Below are 21,734 nucleotides of genomic sequence, written 5' to 3' on the forward strand. Positions count from 1 at the left end.
ACAAGCCACCTAATGGCTTCCATGCCAGCTCCAGGCACTCAGCCCTCTTATTCTACATCGATTTTCTGCAGAGCTAAAAGAGGCCAAGCAAAGCCTACCACAATTTCAATGCAAGTGTATGCAAGAGGAGTGGTGCCGACACTCACAGGGCTTTGTTTTCTCTCCCCAGCACCCACAAGCATGCAAAGCTGCAGCAGGAGGGCAGTGAGACCCAACAGAGCAGCTCTGAGACTGCAGCCCAGACCCACAGCCTGGACCCACAGATCAGACCCACAGACAAGACCTTCAGTCTGGATCCACAGCCCAGACCTACAGTCCAGACCTGCAGATCAGACCCACAGCCCAGATGCACAGCCCAGTCTCATGGCCTGGAGCCACAGTTCGGACCTGCAGCCCTGAGCCACAACCCAGACTCACAGATCAGCCCCACATCCCAGCCCCACACAGCTCCATGCCAGCAGCCCAAGGCTGAGACGCACTGACAGCTCCCTCCGCCCTCAGCAGCTCCGTGCCCCCCAGCTGCCCCCCATCACCTCTGCATCTTCGCCGTCCCCACGGCGTGGGCTCCGAGATGATGATTTCAGTAGAGCTCACAGCTCCCTCTCTTCATTAATCCTCCCGCTATTAAAGAGCCCTTCCTTCCTTCTTTCCAAAATGCTGCAGCAAACGTAGACTACATGCCTCCCTTGGGGGACAACTGAAGGATTTCTACACCTCTTCTCGCTCCGCCGGCATTTAATTTGCCCTTTTTTTCTTTTCTGAGCAAATTGCTGTAAGCAGAGGTGAAGGATGGCACAGCACCAACGATCCACCGATGCTCCCGGAGTGAGACGAGAGGCAGCGATGCAGCCCAGGACTGGAGCCGATGAATGGTGCAGTGCTGCGGTTGGTATGGCAACGGAGAGAAAAAAAAAGCAGCCCCATATAAGGAGCTGTGACATGGATTCTGGGAACAATTTATACCAAGAGGCTGTCGGCCCTGGGATGCTTTAAAGCCGCAGCGTCCCCTTCTCGTCGTTTTGCAGCTGGCATTGTTTGGCTGGAAGGAGATGCGTGCATGGGGAGCCTTGCACAGACTGCAGAGGAACGAGGTGGTTTTGCAGTGATTTCCAAGCAGAATGCCTGAAGGAACGATGAAGGGAATGGCACTGAGCTGATGGTGCCCCAAAGGAAGGCCTGAGCGCCACGATGCAGCAACCTGCAGCAGCAGCACTGAGCACCAGCACCACAATGGGGACAGAGCATCCTCGGGTGCATGGGTGCACAGTAAGGCAGCTCAGACACAGCTACCATAGCAATCTGAGGCACAGCCATGGTTTAGACTCTGTGCTGCAGCACAGGGGAAAAAAAAAAAACTATTTTATGCTATTATCCATGGGAAAAACATATTATCTTGCACTACAGCCACATTATTTTATGCTGTTGTCAGTGTCTTTCACCCAATGCATGCACAGGCAGCACACTGCAAGCACAGGAGCTGCAGCTCCTGCACCATGAGCTGATGCACAGGTTGCTCCCAAGGCCCTGCTCAGCAAGCACTATTTAAAGCCTTTAGAAACGCTCCCACTCGGAAAGAATTAAGTTTGCAACCTGTTACCCAACAGGAGAATTAAAAATAGCTGAGGACAGCGAGGAATAAAATTACCCCCATGTGTGCAAATGGGAATGGCTCAGGACTGCAACCAACACGTCCATCTCTGCAGCACCAGAGATGCACAGCAATGCTTTCTCTGGGGTACACAATGCACCGCCCTGCTTGCATTGCAGCCACAGTGCAATGATGTGTAACAGTGCTGTGCAGCAGGAGCAGCAACTTCCAAGTGCCAGCGTGCCTGCAGGGAAACCAGAATGGTCTGCACGCTTACCTGGGCTGCAAGCATTGTTTGGGGTTGCTTTGGTGCTTTATTACTATCTTCTCAGGTACACTTTGCATTGGGCTTCCTAATAAAGCTGTCATTATAAAGAGAACAAATGCAGTGACAGAGGTTGCATGCACTGCTCCAAAGCATCCTCAGCCACTGCTGCCCCACTGCTACCAATGCAGGAGGGGGACAGAGCGCCATCAATTATGCTCGGTGTTAATTCACCCCTCAGTGCAATGATGACCCTTAGCTTTTCATTAATCCAGCAGAAGGGAAATTGCAAGCACACTGAATATTTATCAGCCCCGCACCAGGGCTCTGCATAGTGCAAACTGAGGGATCAGGCTGCCAGTGAGCAAGGCAGCCCTCTGCTGAGGAAATCATGGCACCACGGGTGGTGTTCAACCCAAAGTGGAGATCATCACTGTGGCATGGATGGAAAACTGACCTGTGCACAAAGCAGCAGATTTGAAAGATGACATTAAAGCCAACAGACAGCGCTGCTGTATCTGCTGAGCAGGCTTCTCTGTGCTCTACAGCCTCATTTCTCTTTCTAAAGGGTGAAATTAAGACGTTAATTAAGGGATGCTGGTGATGCCCATGGAGAGGGCCAGCCCCCACAGCCTGCCCCATCACTACTGCTCCTGCTATGGGAACGCAGCCCTGCAGCACTTCAGCCCTGGAATGAGAACCAATCTCTCCTCCACTTCCAGCCCTGGAGAACTGCACACAGCACACAGCAGCAGGGTGGCACAGCCGTGCCGTGTTGCAAAAGGTCCTACATCTCCAGGGGGAAAAACACACAGAGCCAACACAGCATCAGGTGCCATGCAGGGCACCATCCCACTGCCCGAGCACCGCGCATACGGACGTGGTGACACGGATGGGTTGCTTGCACAGAACAACTGGATAATCCCTCAATCATTTTCTCTCCCCTCCGCCTGCAGCTGCAGGGATGCTCAGCGTTTGGAAGCTCTGAGATGGGTTATAAATATGAGGAAGTTAAGAAACGGGTGAGGAGATGCGAGCAACACTACAAATAACAACGAGCAGCAAAATGCTGCTCCTCCAGCTCCTTCACACGTCACCTCAATGAAAGCAAACAAATCCCTCTAATGACTGCACGAGGCTGCCCAGCAAGCACCTCCCTTTCACCCTACCAACAGTAAATTAAACTAATAATGACAAAAATCACACTACGCCACCGATGCACGCTTTGAATTTCAAGTATGTTGGAGCTCCACCGAAGGCATCACGACGTGGATGTGTGAAATCAGAGGCTGTGCTGGCTCTGCTTGGGATGAGGTGTTTAAATGGGTGCGGAGGCACTCGAGTACAAAGTAGCCCACCTTCCCAATGGGGCTCCAAGGGATGCACAGGGCTCCAAAATGCAGCTCTGAAGGAAGAGCTGGCTGCTAACAGAAAGGCAGGAAGGCAACCTGTAAGGTTTACAGGCTGACCAGCGACCTGCTTGCACCTCATCTCAGGTGTCTCACATTAATGACCCTAATTACCAACGGAGATGAAAAGCTTCATTTCAGGGTTACCAGAACCCAGCATGGGGGCAGATATAAGCCCACAGCTTCTGCTCTATCAATGCACATCCAGATGGGCACAGACCCGAAGCAGCCCTCCTCCTCCTATCCCCACCTGCACCCACAGCATCACGTCCTGCTGCACCCTGCACAGAACAGCAGGGTGGGGTTGGATGCCTTCAGAGTCCCCTCCATCTCTAAGAGTTTAGTGGTCCTATGAAGCTCTACGAGGGGGAATGATTTGCTGGCAAGAGAGCAGGGGCTGAGATGATGGCCGTTCCATCCATGGGACAAAGGCATGGCAGGAGATTCTCTCACACTTGGCACAAACAGAGGATGCCTCTCCCCACCCCCCACAGCCACGCAGCCCATCCTCAGCACAACCACGGAGCCTTTTTCAATTTCTCCTTTCACCAGTGGGCAGGAACAGCACGGCACGAAGCACAGCGGCACTCAGGGCATTGGCTGAACATTGGTCTGGAGGCTTCCCTCAGTGCAATGCTGCACCCTGGCTGGTTGATTTAAAGATGGGCACAGAAGAATGTCCAATTTTAGGCAAGAAGCAAGCTTCCCAAAGCTCCAACCAGCAGGAATGCACTGGGCTTTCCAACGGCTGTTCAACAGCAGCTGCTTTGGGAAACCCACCTGCTCTTCCATCACGAGGTGTTCCAAACCAACCCCAGTGACATCAGTTAAACAAAACAGTGCAACAACATAAACAAACCCTCCAAAAAGATCCCTTCTGCCTCACGACAGCATCATTTCCCTGATGTACTCCCCCAGCCTCCAAACTTTCAGCATAAAGTTCTTTTACGGCTGCTGGGAACGCTTCCACCACCTTACACATTTTGCACCGACGGACCAAAAAAGCCCCCACCGAACGTTATTTAAAGTCCTTACCAGGCAACTTCTTCACGGGTTGGAGCCGAACACTGATAGACTGATGTGTGAGTAAGGGGGAGGATGGAAGGGAGCGGGACATGCCCTCCATAATCCGAAACTGCTGCATACCTTCGGTCACGGGGAGCGGCGGGATGGCGTAGTCTGCTTCGAAAGCACAGTCGTTCTCTGTGGAGGTGCCTGGAGGGACACAAAGAGGCAGCAAGGTGATGAGGGGGAGGTTCCACGGGTTTGGGTTCACCTCCCCCAAATCTGACCCTTCACATAAAGAAATCGCTGTATTACTCCAACAGCATCCCTGTGCTGCTCTTCAGATTGCAAACAGCAGCGCCATGAACTGTTTGTTTGGGTTTTTCTTGCTTGCATTTTGAATTTAACCCCAATGAACCAAAAGCCCTTTGACTTTTTGGCATTAGTGGCCGCCCCAGCTCTGTCTGGCCAATGTGGGATGCATGCAGAGGCCAACATGGGAGGACTGCAAACACCACAAGATGTTTCCAATATCACCAAAGCATAATGAGGTTGCACACACAGCACTCTCACAGGGACCGGGTTTCAGCTCTCAGTTCTGCTGCCCACAGCCCAGCACCAGAACAGCTGCTCCCCTCCTCCCCCAAACACTCAGGTATGTTGGCTTGGAGATGGTCCTTACAGCCACAATCTGAGCTGGGCACCGATGCTTTTCGATTCGTTTCATGCTGCTTTAATTAAGCACACACGCAGGGACCCTGCAGAGCACATCCCTTTAAGGGCGCGCGGAGCATCGTTTATCCTTCGCGTTAATTTTGCACAGTGCACTGCTGGAGTTGCAGAGAGCTCAGCAGCTCTGCTCACTGTGCAGCTCTGCTCACTGTGCAGCCCATCCCCAACCACCCATCAGCACCAGGAGGGCGAATGGTGTCAGTGCCAGCACGGCACAGGCACACACAGAGCTCAAGCACCGGTGCTTGCATAAAGCTGAGGGAAACTGAGCGATGGGAACAAAGGAATGGTCACAACGTCAGGGATCAGCCATGAAAGAGTTGGGTGCTGCACAGAGCCACGTGGAAGTGCACACAGAGGCAAGATGAGCTCTCGCTCTGGATGGAGGGTTCAAACCTGCCCAGCTGGAGCCCTCAGCCCGTTATGTGAGCGTTGTGCTGCAGAATTGGGCTGAGAGCATCCGTGCATGGCAGGAGCTGTGCTGCTCCACACCTCCCTGGTGTGTGCATCCAGCACGGCCTCAGGGCGCACACCACCAGGATGGCACTCATAACAAGTAAAAAATTGCAAAAAAAAACCAAACAGAAAGCAAAGCCAAGCGGGTCCTCTGCTCCAAATCTGCACCAACACAGCCTGACGCTGCACACAGCAACGGAGAAGGAAGCAGCAGCTCCATGCGCTGCAAAAGAACCACTCCTGTACTCTACCACAACAACACAGCAATGCATGCAAGCTGTTGCTGAGCTCCCACAGTGAACACTGGAGAGGAACAAGGTGGCTGACAGATCTGCTTCCAGATGCAACACTTGAAGACAACAAGAGCACAGCTCCTACGTTAGCAAAGCAGTTTCAGCTGCTGACACTGCACTGCTCCAAGCAGCAGCACAGAGCTCAGCCTGCACACACAGAGAATGCAGCCGTGCTGCAAAGCGACGTGAGCTCCTGCAAACTCTGAGCAGCTCTGGGGAGTCGCAGCAGGTTTGCAGCTGCAGGGGTTGCAACGGCTGCAAGAAACAGACAGACACAGAGCAGCGCACAGAGAAGCAAGGCTACGACGGAGAGCAGCAGCAGCAGCAGCAGCAGCAGCAGCAGCAGCCATTACCTTGCCCAGAGCGGCTCTGCCGGGCGTCTACACTTGCCTGTCTTCGGTCTGGCGGCTCCTCGCTCCCTCCATCTGCATGAGAACCAAAACAGCACAAGTAGAACATGGCAGAGGACAGGTCAGGCAGACGCAGCTTCTCCTTGAGCCCCATGGCCAAAGGAGCCCCGCGACGAAGAAACGCAAGGCTCTCTGAAATTGCTTCCCTTTAAAGCTCTCTGCTGGGCTACAGAGCGGGCAGGCAGTGAGAACAGGACGCTGCTCACTGCCCTGGATCAATGAGGATGGGCACAGAGCACGGCAGCACACAATTAACTGCACGCTGGTGTCCATCGATCTGCTGGCCGGATTAGAAACAACGGCTGTGAGCGTCGATGGGAACATTGGGGCACACGGGGCTGATGTGGGCTGGAAGCAGAAAGCAGCCCAGCTCCACTGGTGGTCAGGGAGCAGAAGAGGCCTCTGCAATGCACGGCGCTGCACTGAGGGTATGAACCCACAGCAGGGAAGGAAGCTCAGGCAGCACCCAACTCAGCTGGGATGCAAACTGCTGTGTTACCCACAGTCCCAAAAGCTGGTTCTGCATTTGGGCTTCCAGCACCAAATATACTCATAAAACAGGAGCTGTGGATCACTGCCTGCAGCTTTTGCAACACACACTGCTGCTCTGAGCACTGCTGGGTGGGTGTGTGCAACAAATGGCCCCTCTGCAAGCACGCATGGGCAGCTGTGAGGTCAGGAAGAAAGCAAGGCAAGTCTGAGCACCAAAGAAACAGTGGGCACCAAGCAGTGCTAAGGACTGGAGGCTCCAGAAGAGCACTGTCACACAGAGCAAGGCACAGCACTCACACCACGTGTACAGCCCCAATTTATGGGAAGGAGACACTACAGAAGCCCTGGTGGCACCCAGCACGGCCCCATGGGCACAGCGTGCACCCAGCTGCATGGGATGCCACTGGGAAAGCTGCAACCTCAGAACCAAATGCAGCTGCTGTTCTTCACATGAAAGACTATTCGGGGTATTAAACTGGGTTGGAAGATTTGCATGAATTTGCAGAGTAACTTTTTCCACAGCTTTGCAGTGTGATGGAGGCTGCAGTGCAGCTCAGTGCATTTGCACAGGGACAGCAGATCACTGCATTCTGTTAACAAGACACTTCCAGTAACAAACAGCCAAACAAACTAACTTTAAAATCCCCCTGCACTAAATTTATCCCAAAGAACCACAAAATACCCCAAAACTTATGTGTGCAGCATGCAGGAACAGCAAGCAGACCTGTGCCTTTCTGTACAGGGATGCAGGAGTGCAAAGCAGCAACCTGCATGCAGCTGTCCTGAGCTGGTCCCACTACCAGCAGCAGGGAGGTGGATGATGCTGTATTGCCACTGGGATGGGAGCAAAGCAATGCAGGGAGCAGCAAGCAAGCAGTAGGCAGGGAGCAAGCAGCAGGTAAGGAGTATTTAGCTCATTTAGCCCTGCAGAAAAGGACCTGGGGGTCCTGATGGATGAAAAACTGAACGTGAGCCAGCAGTATGTGATTACAGCTCGAAAAGCAAATGGGATCCTGGGCTCCATCAGCAGAGGGGTGGCCAGCAGGGGCAGGGAGGTGATTGTCCATCCCTGCTCTGCTCTTGTGAGGCCCCATCTGCAGCACTGTGTCCAGGTCTGGAGTCCCCAGTACACAAAGGACAGGGAGCTGTTGGAGAGGGTCCAGAGGAGCCACAAAGATGATCAGGGGACTGGAGCACCTCCATACAAAGACAGGCTGAGGGAGCTGGGTCGTTCAGCATGGAGAAAAGAAGGCTGTGGGGTGACCTCATTGCAGCCTGCAGTGCCTAAAGGGAGCCTGCAAACAGGAGGGGAGTCAACTCTGTGAAAAGGGAGATAACAGCAGGACAAGGGGAAATGGTTTGAAGTTGAGGGAGGGAAGGTTGAGGTTGGATATCAGGGGGAAGTTCTTTACTGTGAGAGTGGTGAGGTGCTGGAACAGCTGCCCAGAGAGGCTGTGATGCCCCGTCCATCCCTGGAGGTGTTCAAGGCCAGGTTGGATGGGGCCCTGGGCAGCCTGGGCTGGTGTGAAATGGGGAGGTTGGTGGCCCTGCGTGTGGCAGGGGGTTGGAGCTTCAGATCCTCGAGGTCCCTTCCAACCCTGGCCATTCTGTGATTCTACGAGCAGGCATGGAGCAGCACTGCAGGTCACACCGTCAGCATGCAGCACAAAGATGAGAGCAGATCACTGCACAGCACTGCACTGCTGGAGGCCTTGCAGGGACCACAACAGCCATAGCAGAGCTGCAGCCGTGGAGCAATGCAGACACACACAGGGTGGGAGGGCTGAGCAGCGGTGACTCAGCACTCGGTGCTGATGCAGCTGAATGGGAGCAGAGTGCTGAGGGCTCACAGCAAGGGGTGGCAGTGATGCAGCTGAGGAACAACACCACGTTGTTACACGCTGCCTGCGAGTTTTCTGCACGTGCACGCAGAAAAAGGAGGAAATAACTGAGAGAACACCCACGAGGTGCACGTTCCCTGAGCTCTGCATGCTGAAGCAGCAGGCGGGAGCAGCATGCTGTGCACGGCTGCCCTGCGGTGCCGCTTGGTGCTGTGCACACGGGTGGATCCGTGCAGCTCAACACCGCCAGCTGTGGGCAGGAATCAGCCCTGCTCACACGGCGGGCTGCATGAAGCACTGCTTGCAGGTGTGCAAACAGCAGCCGTGCAGCGCTGCATGCACTGAGCCTGGTCTGCTGCTCCTCTCACTGCAAATAGAGACATTGCAACAGCTGCACAGATGGCAGCTCCCAGAGCAGCGTGCACTGCTCTGAATGGACTGAGAGCCACAGCTGCCAAGTTTACATTTAATGTCAGTGACAGAGCAAAGCCCTGCAGTGCATAAAGCCCCCTGGTCCCAGCACTGCCCCCTCTGACCCCAGCAGCCCCGAAGATCCAGCAGAGGCCCCCCAGCTTCCGGGGGCACTCCCTAAATCCCAGCACTGCCCCCTCTGCCCCCAGCAACCCCCCAAGTTCCAGCAGTGCTCCCTGCTCCCTTCAAAGCCCCCCAAGCTTCAACAAAGTGCCCCCCTGACCCCAGCAGTCCCCCAGCTCTCAGCAGCGCCCCTAAAAACCCACTGGTGCCCCCCAAGCCCCAGCAGTGACCCCAAGTCTCAGCATCACCCCCCAAGTCCCAGCAGCTCTCTCGGCCCCCAGCCGTGCCCCTCAAATCTCAGCAGCCCCCCAGGTCCAAGCGGTGCCCCCCACAAACGCGCAGCGCAGCGCAGCGCTTCTCCCCGCCCGACGCACCTGCAGCCCCGCCCGGCTCAGCGCCTTCCGGCCCGGCTCAGCGCCGCGCTCTCCCCGCTCCATCCCTGCTGTCGCTCCGTTCCGTCGCAGCGCCTCCAGCCGCTCGCGTGCTTTTCTCTGACAAAGCACTTTTTTAACGCAGGAAAAATAAGGGCGGGTCGGAGCTCGGCACGCATGCCGGGAAATCTGCGGCAAAGACGGGCGGCGGCGGCGGCGGACGGAGCGCAGCCCCACGGAGCGGCCGGGGGCAGCGGAGCGGTGCACGGAGGCACAGATCCACGCTCAGCCCCAGGGAGCCACGCTCAGCCCCGCGGAACTACACTGAGCTCCACGGAGCAGAGTTCAGATCCGCAGATCCACGCTCAGCCCCACGGATCGCTGCTCGGCCCCACGGGAACCAAGTTCAGCTTCACGGATCCACGCTCTGCCTCCCAAAGCCTCATTCAGCCCCATAGAGCCACAGTCAGATCCACGCTCAGACCCACAGATCGCTGCTCAGCCCCACGGATCCACACTCAGTCCCAGAGGAACCAAGTTCAGCTTCACAGTTCCTTGCTCAGCCCTACAGAGCCACGCTCAGATCCATGCTCAGCCCCACAGACCGACACTCAACCCCACGGATCACTGCTGAGCCCCATGCTCAGATCCACAGATTGCTTCTCAGCCCCGCCAAAGCCACGCTCAGCCTCAAGGAACCAAGTTCAGCTCCACAGATCCTTGCTCAGCCCCAAAAAGCCACACTCAGCCCCACGGAGCCACATTCAGATCCACGATCAGACCCACAAATCGCTGCTCAGCCCCATGGATCCACACTCAGCCCCAAGGAACCAAGTTCAGCTTCACAGATCCTTGATCAGCCTCACAGAGCCACACTCAGCCCCACGGAGCTGTGCACAGCCCCACAGATCCATGCTCAGCCCCAAGGATCACTGCTGAGCCCCATGCTGAGATCCACAGATTGCTGCTCAGCCCCACAGATCCACGCAAAGCCCCAAGGAACCAAGTTCAGCTCCATAGATCCTTGCTCAGCCCCACGGATCCTCACTCGAGCCCCATGAATCCACACTCAGCCCCCATGGAGCCATGCAGTGCAGATGATGCTCCCCACAACGCACAGCAATCACGTGGGGCGATGCTCCTCAAGTGCCGTTCCCTGCTTTACAACACCTGCAGACAGCAGGCAGCAGAAAAGTGAACTGATGCATGCATTCACCTCCGGAATAAAGCACAAGTGCAGCCTTGCAAGCACACTGCCAGAACCACCACAGCCCACGTGCTCCTCCTGCAGCTTTACCAAACACAGTAGCAGTTGTCCGCTGCACTGCGCCTGCACACATCTCTGCATGTTCTGTTCCTTCTTGCAGTGCTGTCACTCTGGATGTTGCTCCCTGTCCTCAGGCATTGCTGCGCTCTGCCCTCTCCCACTACAGCTGCACTCATGCTTCCCTTCCATTTGCACCAACGCTTCCAGGAATGCACTGCAATGTTCTATCACAGCAATGCAGAGCAGTGGAGCATTCCTCGCTGCACCCCAGGACCCCAGGAGTGCTGGGCTGGGTGACCTCATTCTATTTATACAAGCAAACGTTGAGGTTATTAATGGGAGTTTGCAGCAAGGCAGCTGCTCTGCTAATTAAATAAATTGTGAGCAAGTTCTCACGTCAGCAGCTATTATAAAGCAGGAGGGATTAATTGCACGGAGCCACGCAATGCAGGGAGCAGGTGACATAATGCAACAAGCCTGACAGCAGGAGAATGCATGGCATATTGCAGCCAGTGTGACACCAGGAGGAGAATGCATGACTTACTGCAACCAATGCGACATCAGAAAGGGAAAGCAGATCATTTTCTACGTCCAGCCTCAAGAAGAAGGAGGACACAACAACCTGCAGGAGCAGCTGCACGCAGCCCAGCCAGCGAGCACTGGGCACCCATGCACCAATCTGTGCGTGCAGTGCACACGGGTGCACACGAAGGCACGTGGTGCTGCTTTTCTGTTTGAGAATCCCTTGGTGGTTTTAGACAAGGTGAATCTCACAGTGCAGGAAGGCCCATGCAAGGCTCTGGCTGGACATCCAGCAGCTAAGAACTGCATCGCTCTGCTTCCATGGCTCCAACAGGCAGCAATGCTGGGTCCTCCTGCAGCTGCAAAGCTGCTGAGCAACTGCTGAATCCCCCAGCCTGTGCAATTTGATGAGCTGCAACACTCACAGCGCTACCGAATTCAATCCTTTCCTCTTAATTGACATCGGACGCTACCGCTAATTGCACTTCCTCGTTTCCATCGGAGGGCAGTGAGGTTCTGCCCAGCAGCACAGCTCAACCCATGCACTGAGCAGTGCTTCAGCTGCACCTCAAACTGCAGCAAAAGGCACAGAGCAGACGGGGCCAGGGCTGCTCCAGCACCATTAATGGGGAAGGGGAACAGAATCCTTGAGGTTGGAAGGGACCCCAAGGCCAAGTGGTGCACGGGGATGGGGAGCTGCTTCCTTGAGCCCACTGTAAGGAATCCGAGGATTTACATCTACAAACCTAACAGAGAGCTGTGCAGAGCAAGATGTTCAGTGCTGCAGAAGGAATGGCTGCTTTTCTCAATGGAAGGAACAGGATAATGGAGCAAAGTGAGCAAGAGAAGGCGGGAGCTGCAGGGAGGATGTGCTGAGATGAGCTCCTGGGCTGAGCATCCCATGCACTCTTTCCCACTTCTTTCCACACACAGCCCTGCACTCCCAGCATGCTAACTGGGCTGCACCCAGCACTGCCTGCAGTGATGCGCGCTCCATTTACCCCTATGACAGCAAAGCTGTTCCTCGGCCCCACATCCCACTGCAGCAGCATCCCCAGAGAGCCCTGGAATCACCACCAGCACCTCCACCAACACCCCAAAAATGGAGAATAATCCCCTACCGTGGCTTCTGCAGCTCAAACTGACAGCTGCATGTCAGCCTGCTGCAGGTGTGGGCACAGCACCTGTGTCACCAAGCTCTCAAAAATCTCTGACATTTGCAGTTAAGAAACTGCCCCCGTGGAATGGAAACGTTTGGGAGCAGAAGGAAGCAGCTCCGTGGCTCTGGGTGCTGGGAAGGCAGCTCCTGCTTTGGTGCTCTGTGCTGAAGGAGCTCCTGGGAAGCCCTAAGGAGCTGCCTCTCGTTTCCCCAGACCTCAGCCCACGGCTGCGAGCAGCTCTACACCACTTTCAGAACAGGAAAACATTCATTTCTCAGCACTTCCTGCAGACCTGTTTGCAAATTCACGTTTGCTTCCTTTTTTTCCCTCCCCACAAATAACTGCTTAACAACCACAATCGTTGCACCCTGCTCAAGTCCTGTGCAATAACGCAGCTTCGTTGCAGCAAGGCCTTCATCTGCAGTTGTCAGCACACAGCAGCAGTGTTTTGGGAGGCAGCTGCCTGCAGCCTGCTCCTGTTTGCAGACCTGGCAGTGTTGGAACAAAGCAGCTGCAAAGCAGAAGGGAGCAGCACTGCTCTGAGCACAGGGAGCACACTGGCACACCGAGCACAGTGCATCAAGCAGAGCTTGCTGCTGCTGCAGCGGATGTGATGAACCACTGCAATCTTATGGCAGTCACTGCTCTGGCATTGGGAACATGGGGCAATTCTGGTGGAGAGGAAGGAGTGCCCTTATTTGGGTTCTCAGCATTTAATTGGGCCAAGAAACACTAATTGTACTGCATCGTTAACTGAAAATGGGGCCCTTGCCCTTAGGCCAAGGCTCATTCTGCAACAGGTGATGGTGGGGAAGGGCTCTGCTGGACAAACAACCTGAGGAGAGCGCAGTGGAACAAACACACTCATTATTGTCCTCCACCTGCTTAACAAAACCATCCCTGCACACAACCACGATGCAGCAGCCACGTGCTGCATGCTGGCTGGATGGGCACTGCGGGCCAAACCCTCCATAGCAATGGGAGCGTTCCTGAAATGCAGACCTGGCAGCTCTGCATCAGCACAGCACAACACAGCAGAGCAGAGCCAGGCCCACAGGGCTGCAGAGCAGGGAGCCTGCTAACTGCTGCCAGCACACCATGCAGCCCTGCTCCCTGCATCCCCACAGCCACTGCTAATGCTCCCAGGTGTTACCACATGCACAAAAAAGAGGAGGAGGGAAAGAGGACAAGGAGCCACACGTGTTTTAGAAAGGGAAAGCCTTGTATCAGATTGCTGCAAAGTTCCGAGGGACAGAAGTGCAGATCCTACCTTTCCCAGCCTGCAGCACAACAGGGCAGGGCAGCAGTACAGCATTGCAGCAGCACAGGACAGCAGGGCAGCAATGCAGGGCAGTGATGCAAGGCAGTGATGAAGAGCAGCAGCACAGCAGGGCAGCAATGCAGCAGGACAGGGCAGCAGTGCAATGCAGCCCAGAGCTGCAGCAGTGCCACCCCCCTGCACAGCCCCAGCAAGCTGCAACAGCTGCAACTCACCACTGCAATCTGCTTGCACATGTCTTTCTTTTTTCCTTTTGAAGTGCACCTGCTCAGCCTTGCCCTGCACAGCCCTCCCATGCAGTCTGCTGCCTGCATTCCCCCTGTCTGCTCTTTGCCTTGTGTGAAATGGAAGGTGCAGCTTTTCAGGGGTTACAATGCAGAGGAGCTGCAAACTCACTGCATGGAAAAACACAAGTAAAGCTTTAATGGGGGAACCACACATTTGCTATTCCCACGTTGTCAGGAATCCCACGGAGCAAGCCATCTGGTGGGGGGGGGGGAACCACTGCTGTTTGCAATACGGACACATTCTAATTAATGAAGTAAAAATAGCAATTTGGCTTGAGGGGCTTTGGCCATTCATAAGCATCCTTTGGTCCATGCACTGCTCATGGCGTCCCTGCAATCCAGGCTGGAGAAATGCTCTGCTGTATGAGGACAGCAGCCCCGTGTCGCTCAGCCCTCGGTTCCACTCTGTTAAGCTACTATAAGAAGTCACCTTTTGCATTTTATGGACATTCTCACTGATGCACAGAAGCAGCTGCTGCAGCTCTGAGCCTTTGATGTGGTCCCCACTGCATCCTCATCGCTGAATTGGAGAGAGATGCATGTGAAAGGTGGGCTGCTCCATGGACAGGAACTGCAGGAGGGCTGCAGCCCCAGGGCTGTGCTCAAAGGCTCTGTGTCTGAGGGTGGGGGTGTAACCAGCACTGCCCCAGGGGTCTGCCTTGGGTCTGGGGCTCATTAACATCTTCATTAGTGATACAGACCGTGGCACTGAGCGCAGTTTGCTGTGACAGGAGCCAAGCAGTGCAGATGACACAGCAGAAGGGAGGGCTGCCATCCAGAGAGACCCTGACCAACTCCAGGTTCACGAGGGCCCACCTTTCATCAGGGTCAACACAGCAAAGTGCGAGGTGCTGCACTCAGACCAATCCCAGTATGCAAAACTGGGAGAAGAACTCCCTGATTTCAACCCCCTGCTGGGACCCCTGGGGGTCCTGGCAGCTGACAGAGCAAACAGCAGCCAGCAATGTGCAGCAGCAGTGGGGTGAGGAAGGACAGCCCCCATTTCCCTGCCCTGTGATGCCCCAGCTGGAGTGCTGCACAAGGGCAGGCACATGTGCAACATCATGGAACACTGCTGCCTTCTACTGCTTGATAATGAGAGCTTTGCAAATGTACAATTCAGTTTGACTCCTGCTCAGGACAAGAACAACCTGAGGAATAAACACATGAATGTCCTTGTGCTACCAGTGACAGCGTTCTAATGGACACTGAAAGCAGATCAGCATGCAGGCAATGCAAGCAGAAATCCCTGTTCACATTTTCACTGTTAGCCACAAGAAAATTCAAATATAAATTAACTGCTCCTTTTGAAGCATGAAGTGATCCATGACCTTCACTTCCTACTGCAAGAATGGACCAGAGGTCCATCTGTCTGTCCGTGGGCTATCTGCAATGAGAACAGACAGGGGATTATCCATCAGTTATCTCCAAATATATTCCATGCTACAAAAAGTTCTCGGGGAGAGACAAAGATGTGAGAGAAACTCTTCAGATGAGGCACTTCTCAGAAGCACAGAGCTTCAAAGAAATCAATCCTCTTTTAAGAGTTCTTCCATTAAGTGCAAGTAACTACTGGATACCTCATCCTTCTGAAGGAAAAAAAAGGGGAAAAAAAGAAGGGCAAGTGCGACTCCAAGTAAAAAACATAATAATGGCATTAGAGAGCAATTCACCAGCACTGATTTTGGGCTCCCAATGCATCACAGCGACGCTCGCTTACCAGAACAAAGTCCCAAAGATGCACTTGAAGTTGTGGTTTTGCAAAGAGCAGAGCTGCACTGGGGCTGCAGTGACTGCGTGATGCTGAAGGGAGGAGATGCACAAGGAGATCTGGTGTCTTAGAAATAGAGGACATCCTGGGTTGGGAGGGAGCCAGGGGGCTCGTGGTGCCCAGCTCTCAGACCTTGGATGGGAGAGCACTGCTCTGCACGTCAGCAGAATAAGGATAAAAGCAGGAATGATGCCTGGAACAAAGCTCTGGGATGGAGGGATGGGGACAGCCCTGCAAAAAGGGGCGTCCACCCCTGATGGGCGCAGGGCAGGCTGAGCTGGGGGCACCCAGCCCACGGCACAGGTGGGACTGCATGGCCTGTAAGGTCCCTTCTGATCCAACCACGCAGTGATCCCGTGCTTGTAAGAACCCAGCTCCACACAGCACACAGAACCACAGAGAAGGAGGCTCTCCATCCCCCCCCAGAAACCTGGCTTTGTGTGTGCCATGCAGCACAGGGTGGTCACACATCCTTGCCATGGTGATGCTGGCCCCGGGCAGCAGCTCAGTGCAGTGCTCACAGCAACACAATGCTGCATCTATCAAAGAAATAGAAGTAATTCACCAAGAGGGTCCTATTGCAGGAGGAAACGCTTGCAGCCAGCACAGAAGTAGCTGACATCCCCAAATTCTGTGCACTCAGAGCACCAAACCGGTGCTCATACCAATCTTTCCTTCAAACAAAAGGTTATGAGACTTGCAGATGTTTTAATTTCAGTGCTTAATTCAATACTCTGCAGTACTGGGAAGCCTCACACTTGCTCAGCCATAGGCCTGACTTGTGTTCTTTAAAGCTGCCTCCCACCACTGTCACAGCAGTGTCCATTGGGGGCTGTGTGCTTCCCAACCCCCAGCAGAACAGCCCTGGGATGCAGCATCTGCTCACCTGGCAGCCAAGGAACCCACACAGCTCTCCTTGCAGCACAGCTCTCAGCATAGCCCATCCAATTTCCTCTATATTGCCTGCTGCTTAGCTTACAACTGGGCGGCAGGGAAACCAAACACGTGGGGAATTAAATTCAGCAAAGTAATACCCAATAGGAACCTCAAGCACCCAGCCACAGCCTCACCTTGACTTTCACCACCAAATCTGGAAGTTGAAACACAAAAGGAAGCAATCAGATGAGAGCTTTGCTCTGCACCATGAGGTTTTACAACGCATGGCAGCTCCTCTATGCACACAGCAGTGAACTCTCTGTCTGTAGCATCTTCTCACAACCCAGTGATGCCCAGAATCACCTTCCTCCCCTTGCTCACCTATGGAAAAACACAATTTCTATGTTGCAGAAGTTGCTCCACGCTCTGCCACTCAACGCTCCAAAGCTTTATTTCCATGCTCTTTATATTACCTACGTTGCATTGAGGCTGGAGGTGTTCATGGCCAGTTGGATGGATGGGGCCCTGTGCAATGTGATGCAGTGCTCAATGTGCCACTTGGCAGCCCTGCGGGGCTGGAACTTGGTCATCCCTGAGCTCCCTTCCAACCCAACGCATTCCATGACTGCATAAAGTGTGATACACTGCTGTTAAAACACAGTTCTCATGCTGAACCTACTCTGATGTTAAAGCAAAAACCTTTCACAGATCCCTGGGGAACTCCAGAAAGATGAAGTGAGCACCAAAAGCTGTGCAAAGGCACTGGGAAAGAACACAACCCTGCAGAGAGGGGAACTGGGCTCAGCTGCCCCATTGCTCCCCGATGGGGCACAGCACAGGGCGAGAAAAGTGCACCCAGTTTGTCCATCAGTGCCTTTGTCACCTGGGGAATCTTACTGCTGAACCACGGGATGTGAAAATTCAGCAGCTAATTAGTGAAGGAAATGACCTGAGGCTTTCCACGACTGACATCTGTTAATCTGAAATCCATGCAGACTGCTTCAAGGCAAGGAGAAATTACAGTTCCAGCACTGAAGAAGAACAGCAATGCAGTGCTGGTGTTTGGCACCAACCTTCCTCTGTTGTATTTTTCATTGCTCCTATGACACACAGAGAGGTGTCTGCTTATTTACACCACTCCAAGCAATGACTGCACAGGAACAGATGTGCGTTCAGTGGAGGAAAACAACAGGACAGAGATGTTCAAAACCTGCACGATGATTTTACACCCATTTATTTACGAGCATTTAATATTCAGTACGTTCCTGGAAAGATGAAATGCATCACGTCTGGTTTGCTGCTATCACACAGTACCTGCATTTGTATGGATTGGATTGACTCCTTAACTTAAAAGTGAGACTGGAGCACAGGGAACAAAGTCTGTAGTGACACGAGGGCTGGGACCAGGCTTGCTCCAGCACAGAAAGCCAAACATCAGCTGTACCATCACAGAATCACAGAATGGTCTGGGTTGAAAAGGACCACAATGATCATCTGGTTCCAACCCCCTGCTGTGTGCAGGTCACCAACCAGCAGCCCAGGCTGCCCAGAGCCACATCCAGCCTGGCCTTGAATGCCTGCACGGATGGGGCATCCACAGCCTCCTTGGGCAACCTGTGCCAGTGCCTCACCACCCTCCTGGCTATAGCCAGAATTCCATGCTATCCCCACAAAATCCTGCCTACAGCCAAAACAGCACAGCATATACACCTGTTATTTTGCCCATCGTGCTCTATTTCCTCCCCCAGGCCCACAGGACCTCTTAATTTCAGAGCAAACCCCCAAGCTGCTTTGCAGAATGCCACACTTTGTTGTGAAGCCCCACACGTGGACACGCACTGCATGCAACGCAGCCATTCTGCAACCCAACCATTCTGCAACCCAACTGCTGCTGTGCCACACAGATGGATGCAGAGGGCTGAGGTCCCATCCCTGTTCCACAGATGGAAACCCACAGCACAGCCTGCAGGGAAGGTTTCTGCCTGCTTTTCGCACTCCGATCATTAAAGAGACAACAACAACACCTGGAGCACGGAGCATCTCCTCTCCTTCCTAAATTCAGCACTGCTCTCTGTTGGTCTCCTCCTAGCAGTGCACTTTTATTGGGTGCACACAGCATGTAAAGCCGTGCTGGGAGGAGAGGAGGACCAACACCCCAACCCCACACCCCTCTCTGAGCACTGCGCCACAGGCACAGCTCCCACCACCCTCACTCTGCCTCCCCCAGACCCATGACACCACTGGTGTGCACTCCTCCAGCCTTTTCCATCCGGCCCTGGGGATGGATGGGGTGCTCCAGGGCAGAACGGCCACGTTGCAGCTTCCCTGCAACACAGACCAGCATGAAGGGGTCATTCCTGTGCTTTAAAGGCTCCAGCACAGCACAGCACTCAGCAGTGCTCAGAAGGCAAAACACAACAGAACAGTTTGCTCTGTAAAAATACCTTATTGATATTTTAAAAAAAAAAAAGGATCTAGAAAGGAATTCAAAAGTATTTCCAAAACTTTGCACAACACCCAGTTCCTTTGTGAGCACTGATGAATGCAGCAGCAGTGAGCACTGTGTGGGAGGGAAAGCAGAGCATCCCAGCACTGCCCAGCCTCTTTCTGTCCTATCTCAGCAAGGAACAACAGCTCCAGAGCCAGGCTCAGCCCCCAGCCCCTCTGGCCCCGTCTTGCTCATTCCTGCCTGAAACCAAAGCTTGTGCATGCATGCAGCAAAGGCTGTGAGCTCTGCTGAGTGCACTCAGTGCTCTCCACTGGGGACTGTCCTGGCAAAAAGAATGCAATGAAGGCAGCTAATTGGCCCTGCAGCTCTGAGCGTGGCTCAGAGGGACACCATTGAATCCAGCTCACAGCCAACGCTGCAGTGATGAAGGGCTGCAGGAGGGCAGGGCAGAGCTGGAGAGCAGGCTGACCGACCTGCAGATCAACCCAGAGATAAAGCTCAGATAAAAGCAGCACGCAGGAACATGTCTGCAAAAGCACGTGGGGATGACCAGAGGAAAGAAAAACACAGGTGGGAACTGCCCTGAGGGAATGCAGCTCCCAGCAGCTGCAATGGAACGGCCCCATGCAGTGCTCACTGCACGTCCTCCACTCTCATCTGTGTCACACAAATGCCATCAGTGGAGACCAAACACATCACACCTCCCTGCCAGGTGCGGAGCTGAAAAATGCAGCAGGTCAGAAGATTCCCTCCTTACATTTTCTCATTCATTTTGCACTGGGAGAAGAAAAGAACGAATATTTGGATACAAACTGTTTCGATGAAAAGGGAGGGAAGAAAGAACTGCACCTGTAGAATACATGCACAAATGCATGCACAGGTGGTCGTGCACAGCACTGCTTTGTGCAGCTTCAAAGCACGCACACAAAATGAACCATGGGACGTGTGCTGCAGCAGAAGTTCATTGCTTTTCACAGGTATCACTGCACACCACGTACATTCACACAGATGCCACTGACACTTCCCTTCTATGAATACTTTGTGCACTCCTGAGCCACAATACCACAAAGAGCAGCAAAGAAGAAAACACAGAGGAGCTGAAATAAGCCTCAAACACAGCTCTACAGAGGAGCAGTTTATGGAGGAGGAATGCTATGGGGGCATTTCACTGTTACCATCACTGCTATACTTTTAATCATCCAGCATCACGACCACGGCACAATGCACAGGGCTGCCAGCCTGGCCTCAGCAACTCTGGCTGCATCACTGCAAAGTAAAGCAGCTGCCTGGAGGAGGAGCTGCAAAGGCACTGCGTTCCCTGGGTTCCACAAGAGAAAAAAACATCACCACAGTCACATTTTGCTTCAAAGGCTTCTGTGATGCCAAAGGAGCAGAGCAGGTGAAACAGACGTGCACACTGCAGCTCCATCCGTCCCCACACAACAAAGCAGGGAGCTGCCCCCTTGCCCACCCCATTTCCAACCTTCCTATGGGATGAGAGACCCAATGAGCAGAGCTGAGTCCCTAAATGGTGACATGGGATGCAGAACCTGCTCTGGGCTCCCAGTGACGGGTGCAGCTCCCATTGCCCCATGCTTACAGCACTGCATGGCACACAGGGCTCTGCACACACGATCCCACAATGCTGTGCTTTGATAAGCTACCACTCATCCTCGGAAACATGTTTGCCTGTTCTTAATTCCCTCTCCTCCCCATAGGAAAGCTGAAGAGCATTTCTCAGTAAAGTAATGTATTTCAAAGGCAGAACCACAGCGAGGTGTGTGACACAGGGCATTACAGAAAGGTCCACCTATTGGAAAACCCCACCATAGTGCTTTCCAGGAATGTGTTTTTCTCTCTGCTCTGCTCACAAGGAACAAGAACAAGAAAATAACTACAAATCACCAGGGCCATGGGGCAGTGTGACCTCCAAAGCCCACACAGCCCCCTGGTTGGGCACCTTGCAACCAGAGCCGGAACTGAAGCAAACCCAAGGACACAGAACCTGCCTCAGAAAAGCAGGGAACAACAAAGTGTTCCTGTGGGCTGTGGTCACATTGGGGCTATTTGCAAACAGAGCTTTTCCCATTGTAAGAGATACACACTGAGTGCAACCAGGAGAGCAAGGGAGTGAGCAGCACCACGCACTGCTAAAGCTGCTCCCAACAAACGTCTGCAGCCCAAAGTGACCTGGATGCCACAATTCTCCTTCCCAAATCAAACCTGGCCGAGAAGATATTAAAACCAGGGGAAATCAGATGTATGTATCAGAACCAGTATTCATCAGAAGCATATATTAAATCATTTCAGCCAAGGGAAAGGAGGGGATTGTTTGGTTTGTTTTTCCCATTGCGTTTATCACCACTGCATCTCTGCATGTTCTCTTGTGGTTTCCCACAGAATACACAGCTATGCTATTTACACAGACACAAGCACGAACCAACAATCCATCCCAAAATACTCCAAGTGTGCTGCCAGATGGCTTCACAAAGGAGAATGGAAGAACTAATTCAAAGCTCTCACGCTGCCAGCAATCCATTTTTGGAAGGAACTACGAAAGCTCAACAAGAATACTTATGAAGCACAATGGTATTTCTTGCAATGCTTTGCTCCACGACTACAACCTGAGCTAAGCTCCCACCTGGATGGAGCAGGACAAGGAGCAAGCAGTGCTCCTGGGATGCTGCAGCATGGAGATGGGCAGAAGCACTGACCAAAGCTGGACAC

At 53.6% G+C, this 21,734-nt stretch overlaps 1 protein-coding gene across 1 annotated transcript in view; it reads right to left on the reverse strand.

The window, feature by feature from the left end:
- TANC2 (tetratricopeptide repeat, ankyrin repeat and coiled-coil containing 2) overlaps positions 1 to 21,734 on the reverse strand; it is a 158,242-nt gene that overhangs the window by 102,294 nt on the left and 34,214 nt on the right. The window contains exons 4-5 of the mRNA XM_042836059.1: positions 6,102 to 6,173; positions 4,298 to 4,477 (exon numbers count right to left, since the gene is read on the reverse strand). Coding sequence (XP_042691993.1) covers positions 4,298 to 4,477; positions 6,102 to 6,173 — 252 coding nt within the window. The remainder of the gene's footprint in view (positions 1 to 4,297; positions 4,478 to 6,101; positions 6,174 to 21,734) is intronic.

The sequence above is a fragment of the Centrocercus urophasianus genome, unplaced genomic scaffold, assembly GCF_019232065.1.
Source record: "Centrocercus urophasianus isolate 14NV4802_14NV808 unplaced genomic scaffold, USGS_Curo_1.0 seq_57, whole genome shotgun sequence".
NCBI lineage: Eukaryota > Metazoa > Chordata > Aves > Galliformes > Phasianidae > Centrocercus > Centrocercus urophasianus.